This window comes from Seriola dumerili, unplaced genomic scaffold (genome assembly GCF_002260705.1).
Source record: "Seriola dumerili isolate Sdu_G_001 unplaced genomic scaffold, Sdu_1.0 BDQW01000044.1, whole genome shotgun sequence".
Lineage (NCBI taxonomy): Eukaryota > Metazoa > Chordata > Actinopteri > Carangiformes > Carangidae > Seriola > Seriola dumerili.
Genome location: NW_019174299.1, coordinates 7,365,061 through 7,371,799, shown reverse-complemented (window position 1 = coordinate 7,371,799; position 6,739 = coordinate 7,365,061). Strand labels below are relative to the sequence as shown.

General features: G+C 39.8%; 1 protein-coding gene across 2 annotated transcripts; it reads right to left on the bottom strand.

Annotated features, from left to right (window-relative positions):
• Positions 1 to 4,894: 4,894 nt before the first annotated feature.
• On the bottom strand, positions 4,895 to 5,963 carry cunh11orf88 (chromosome unknown C11orf88 homolog). 2 transcript variants are annotated; one of them, XM_022739577.1, is made up of 2 exons: positions 5,562 to 5,963; positions 4,895 to 4,917 (listed from the first exon to the last, which is right to left on the bottom strand). In XM_022739577.1, the coding sequence occupies exons 1-2, from the start codon at positions 5,946 to 5,948 to the stop codon at positions 4,906 to 4,908; spliced, it is 399 nt and encodes a 132-aa protein (XP_022595298.1). In that variant the 5' UTR covers positions 5,949 to 5,963; the 3' UTR covers positions 4,895 to 4,905. The 2 variants fall into 2 exon arrangements, with proteins under 2 accessions (XP_022595298.1, XP_022595297.1); XM_022739576.1 differs by lacking the exon at positions 4,895 to 4,917 and having other exon boundaries at positions 5,305 to 5,963.
• Between the last annotated feature and the right edge of the window lie 776 nt (positions 5,964 to 6,739).

Sequence of the window (6,739 nt, the reverse complement as noted above, 5' to 3'; positions counted from 1 at the left end):
ATTTCATTTTAATTAACAGTTACCAAATTACCACATTATTGTCTTTAAATAACAAACAAACAAACAATATATATATATATATATATATAAACATGAGATAGAAAACTAAAACACAGATATGAAACAGAAAGCTGCAAGTTGTATTGCAAGGTAACGCAAAACTTACTGGGGGTAAAAAAAATCAGAGTTAGTTGGTTTCATCCTCTGGGGACAATAAATGTCTGTACAAATGTTCACAGCAATGCATCAAATAGATATTTAAGTCTGGACCAAAGTGGTGCTATCCTTACAGCCATGCTGCTAAAACCACATTCCACTTCACACTTATGTGAAGGAGTTTTTCTCACTTCTAATGTTCATCTTTTTGTGTAGGCCTCACTCACACTCTAAGAGTTCATGTCATAACAACCTTCACAATGTTAGACAATGGCTCACTATTTAGCCTCTATTTTGACTGTTGATGTCTAGATGAAGCAGTTTTTATCCCTTGTATCTAGGGAAACCAAGGTCTTATAAATAAGGATGCAGGGAAAAGCATAACTTTGAGAGACCTGCCCAAACACAGTTCTAGTGATGGATTAGCTAAGTGGGGGAAAGGACAAGGCACATATAATATTAATTAGGTAAGGACATGTGACAGTGACCAGGCTTAAGTGACCAGTAGAGTTTTCACACATAAAGGTTTAGACTATAGTTTAGCCTTATTCAGGTAAGGTACGGAGGAGTGTTGCAACCATGTGATACTTAGGAATGTCCTGTACATGCCCTGTCAGACAAGACATCGTCAGAAATGGGTGGGGCACTACTCTGATTCACATGCTGATGTGTACTGCTCATCTCCTTGGGACCAAGCTTACAATAAATACTTGAGACATCTGAACTCCTGGTCATCGTCTTTTTCTCAAGCTCACACAATTTCCACCACAACTCGGTATTTCCATAGAAATTGTTTTGTTGAGTGATATTAGGTGTTAAATTTTACATGTGTGACATATTCCTTCATCACCATGAACACGCACACTAATTTATTTTGACTCAGATTTATGTCTACAATAGGAACTAATAGGCTTCAACCTTAAAGTGTTGAGAGACGAACTGACACATTATTTTTTGGTCTTTTCATTGGATTTTTTTGACAATAACAAAAATATAGTATGACACCAGCTTTATCCTTTATATGATTGACATGTTGGTGTAAATTGCTAATGATAAATATGTTATAGGATGAGATTATTTATTAAATGAAATTAAAATTGTATTCGCACTTCATAAATGCCAGTTGGAAATCACAACAAACATAAAGAAGAATTGAAAACATCATCGAACCAAAACATCAGACCACATTTGCCAAAAACATGGAGCTTGGCTTTTGACTCATCCAAAAACACTGTTTACAAAATTTAAGAATTTATAAAACCTTGATGTATTTTTTAAAGCTGGTGCAACAGGAGGTCGACAGACAAGAAGAGATACCGCTGGACTTTAAGCGAGATGTTGCCAACGTTGTGCAGCTGAACATTCATCAGATCAGCTCTGTATCAGGCTGTGAGGTCTCCTGAGGCTCTGTATGAAATGTCAGTTAAATATCAGGAACATCAGTTCCCACTGACCATAATACTCCCTCAGAGCTCCGTCTCTCATATGAGCAGTAATGAAGCGCAGCAAACTGAGCAAGCAACAGCTGGCGTACAGATATTACGGCGATCGTTTTCCACCCCGGAGAGAAGAAACTGCTGGGCTGAGATATCAGACACCGACACAGCCGGAGAGTCTCTGCATTTTACGGTGAATTATCAGTGTTAAGAAAAGTCAGGGTTTAGCTCAGGAGCACACAGAGACACCAGTTTATGAGGAAGGTAAACAACTTCAACACACACGCACACACACGCACAGACACACGCGCACGCACACACACACACACACACACAGCACGACACAGAGGTAAGGGGGTGGAAAGAACACGTCACACAGACCAGACGGCAAGACAGTAGGGGCACACACACACGAACAACACACACAACACATGTCAGGCAGCACACAACACACAACACACAACAGATGGTTTTTCACACACACACACACACGCATACATATCCATAAATGAGCTTCTACTGACATCTTATGGCAAATTCTCATCATCACACCAACCACTACAAAAAAACTGAAACGCAGACCAGCACTGTGTGTGTTCTGGTCCACTATGTTTATTGGCCTAAAGTGCATCAAGTTCTTAAAGGGCACATACAGTCCTTGTGTCCTTGTGTTGTTTGATTATAAAGCAGGTCTAGGTTCTACATTAATACTGTGAAAGTATTAATGCGCTCATTCCACAGAGAAATGCACACAGCCTGTATTCAGAAACTGAGCCTTAAAACCAGCTGTCAGGACTTCTGGAACTTTGTGATGTCACAACAAAGGAGTCACCGCTCTCAGCATTTATTTATTTAGATAGATAGATAGATAGATAGATAGATAGATAGATAGATAGATAGATAGATAGATAAATGGCATCCGTGTTCAGGGACTAGTCCAGTTTACTGTCCAGGTGCACACCTAGGTATTTATAAGTGTGCACCACCTCAGTGTCCTTCCCTCGAATGTTGACTGGCTGACGGGTGGGCCTAGACCTCTGAAAGTCCATGACCATCTCCTTGGTCTTGGAGGTTTTGTTGCTCCATTCACTGAAGGCCGTCGTCAGATACTTCCTGCCCGTTCCTGATACGCACCACAATAGCTGTGTCATCCGAGTATTTCTGGATGTGGCAGGACTCAGAGTTGTATTTAAAGTCAGCCGAATACAGGTTGAACAGGAACGGAGCCAGAGCAGTCCCCTGTGGCCCCCCAGTGCTGCTCTTCACTGTCCCTGAGACACAGTTACCCAGCCTGACGTACTGTGGTCGTCTGGTCAGGTAATCCACAATCCAGGATGTGAAGCAGGTTTTGATCACTCAGAAAAGAGTCAGCCAATCAGAAGAAAGGCTCAGAACCATTGAGATGTTTACTGGTATTTAAAAGCACAAATATATCTTCTTGGATCAACACTTCAAATAAAACACCAGAAAAGTGTAAAATATGGGACCTTAAAGAATGATATAATTTTTGCTGTTATTTTAAGAAATAAAACTAATTACCATGCATAAATGTTCCACCATTTTAAGACTTGGTCTGAACCTCCAAATGCATGAAAAGAGCTTCAGTGCTCTTGAGATCCAGTTAGGAGTGTGTGTTTAATCCACATGTGCTGCGCTAGTGTGTGTTTACAGCAGCAGGATGGTGTGTGTGGGACTGAGTCACAATAAACTACAATGTATGTGTGTGTGTGTGTGTGTGTGTGTGTGTGTTTGTGTGTGTGTGTGTGTGTGTGTGTGTGTGTGTGTGTGTTTGATGGGACATGTCGGCCAGTGCAACAGTGTGGCTCATTCTGGGGATGGGAATATTAGCTGGTTGGTTCACCACTTTGGCCCAGAGTGAAATATCTCAAAAACCTTTGGATGCATTTCCACTCAGACATTTCTGTTCCACAAAGGATAAACCGTACTGACTTTGCTGACCCAGTGATTTTAGTAGGCCTAGCAACAACATTTGGATGAATTGTCATTTGTAAAGACATTCATGTATTTGTATTTTTTGTCTAGCACCTCATCTGGCTAAAAAGGCTATAACCTATTACCTGCAAAACAGGGGTCAAGAGGTCAGGGGCCCAATGGGCCAGAGCTTTTGTTTAAAGTAACTGTTAACATTTATTGTTGTTAATCAAACAACCACAAAATGACTACAAAGATGCAAAAGATGATTATAAAGAGACTTTCAGTCTGAGGGTCTGAAAATGTTTACAGGCTAACATGCTAAACTGAGACGGCTAACATGATAAATACACCTGATAAACATCAGCATATCAGCATGTGAGCATGTTAGCATGGTGTTAGCATTTAGCTCTATACCACTGTGCCTAAGTACAACCTAAACATCAGCTTATCAGCACTGTCATGGTGAGCAGGTTAGCATGATGATGTTAGGCACAGTGGTGCATAGAGCTAAAGGCTAATTACAGCCTCACATAGGTGCTGCATGGCTGTGGATTCTTGTTGTGGTTTTTGGAAACGATGGAGCTCTATGCCACAGAGTAAGAAGATATCAGGCTTTCATAAACACACAATACTTGTTAGTGGGAAAGAAAAATATAGAATATCACCAAATATATCCTTTAATGAAATGAAAACAATGACAAAAGGTCACTTCAGTACTGAAAAAATCCTGAACAAGGATCAAATTAAAAAATGTGTGTGTTTGCTTTTCTCCATATTAGAACACGTTATTATAACGGATACCAATCTACACTGGAACACTGTTCCTGTTTTATGCAGACTACAAACTTTGCTTTAAATGGGTCTATAAAAATTTTCTCCTGAATCTATAATGATATCTTGCTCTAGCTAAACTTACAGCTGCTTCAATTAAAACTCCAGTTAAAGCTAAAGTTAATCATGCTGTCCGTCATCAGTGAGGAAACTATAAAGTCATTACAACCATCACAGAAGGAGGTTGTTGGTCCTGAAGGTAGATGTAAGATGGAGATCACTTTGAAGCTGCTTGAGTATGAATTACATAGAGGAATCATTTATAGACGTCAGGCTTCTGTGTGCTCCGTGTGCTTTGAAAACTTTAACCAAATTAGTTAAAGTCAACAGTCAGTAGGCCTCTTCTTATCCTATTATGGTTGGGCCTTCTCCACTGGATATTTGGAATTTGAATATCCACACAAGCTTCACTTCATGTTATGTAATGCTGTTTGAAGCAAATTGCTGCGTACTGAATGTTCAGGACCTGCAGTGCTGTAGGCTGCCATATGCATCCTGTTCCCATAGCTGACACCAGATCTTCAAGCTTGTGATATCATTAAAGAAGTCAGGTTGACATCTGTAATTTGAAAGTTAAAAATGTAATCTGCAGCAGAAAAGTCATTGTAAAAGGGAAAACATTTTAACCAAAAAGTTTGTGCATCCTATTCAATCAGTTCTCATTCACCTCAGGTTCAGGTTCTGATATATTCAAGTCGGTCCTGCACACACAGCAGGTTTAAGATACACACACAGATGTACACAGATTTTGTGCAATAGCTGGCAAATGTGTGTTTAGGTGTGCCCAAAACTTTTTAAGTTCACAAAATAAAAAAAAGCTTGTTTTTAATGTCTGTTTGCTGTAGGGGGTGAATTTACTTCTTTCACTTCAACTATAAAAGTGACATAAGAAAATTCACTCCACAGTACAGTTACAATGTGTACAGTATTCGGTTTGGACATCGGTTTGGACAGGTGTTCAGGTGAAACCTCACAGAGTCAGTGGAATCAGATTATAAATCTCCATCACATGCAGATCATTAAAGCGTTCAACATTTAAAAACTGCTCTTTTATTTTGATATATTTGCTCCTCTGTTAATCCCCTGAGTGTTGCAGAAATAATAATGAATCAGCTGCTCCTACTGCAGCTGTTTGACCAGCTGCTCGTCCTCAGAGTCTGAAGGTTTTTGTAGATTCAGCACTTTTTCTCTGCCGAGCTTTACCTTTGGTTTAAAGTCCACAGACAGCAGCTCCCTCTGGATCCTCAGCTCTCTCTGCCTCCTCAACAGAGCCAGGATCTCCCTCCTCTGGTCGGCCATGGCCACGTACCTCTGTCTCTCCTCCTGTCTCTGCCGGAGAGCGTGGACACTCGGCGGCTCCAGGGCGGAGGGTTTAGGTCCAGCGGCAGCGGTGCTGCTGCGCTGCGGCCGGGACACCGGCAGCCTCTGTCGGATATCTGCCGACACCAGCCGGGACTCCAGCGGCGGCAGGAGGGATAGGGAGCTCCACAGCTGCCTGGCATGGGACACGTCCTCCGGAGAAGAGCCGTCAAACACGGTGAAGAATTTATCAAACTCGTCCTGCTCACGACGCTCAGGACTGGAAGACATTTGACTTTTAGGACATAAAACTGTTTACAATGACATTAGGAGTAGAGCAAATTAAGAACAAGTGATGTTTGCTGTGGTAACCATGGAAACGAGACTACTACGACAAGCGAGCAGGAACAAACCCTTTGCGTAATCCTTTCAAAATAAATGTAGATCCATGCATTATTTAAAATTAAGTTATATTTTGTGGAAGATGCCCGCCCTCACGAAAAATTTGTCTTTAGTGAAAAGATACAAAACTATTTGAATATGTTTTCAGTATACACACCATCACTAAATAGCAAAAATAAAATACATTACTTTTTGATTTTAGGCTTTTTCTATCAAGCATTTACGCTGAATACACAAGTTAACTTAAAGAGGTTTAACTTTAAAGAGCTCACACATCAAACAAAAATACATTTCAAAATAAAATAACAAAAAACTCAGTTCTGTTCTGGTCAAAGGGTGAGAGGGTTTATTCTTGTATATTTTAGATGTGAGTGGTTTTTGCAGCGATACAACAAACTTCATTGAAGTCCTGCATTCAAAAAACGAAAAGTAAAAGCACAGCAACATGTACTCAAAGTATGAAAAGTAAAAGTTTTCATAATGAAACTGAATGGCTTCTATATTGGCGTGATGTTATTATATATTAGATATTAAGATATTATTATAGACGCATTAATGTGTAGTATTTTCATGTTATTGGTAAGTGTAGAACTAATCTTCTTTATATACAGTTTATAAAAATATATAATATTTTATAAGATAAAGATTTTTTATGTATCTTAAAATCTTAATCTGAAACT

Excerpts from the sequence above, each read along its gene's own strand:
- cunh11orf88 (XM_022739576.1), bottom strand. The coding sequence starts at position 5,948 with ATGTCTTCCAGTCCTGAGCGTCGTGAGCAGGACGAGTTTGATAAATTC.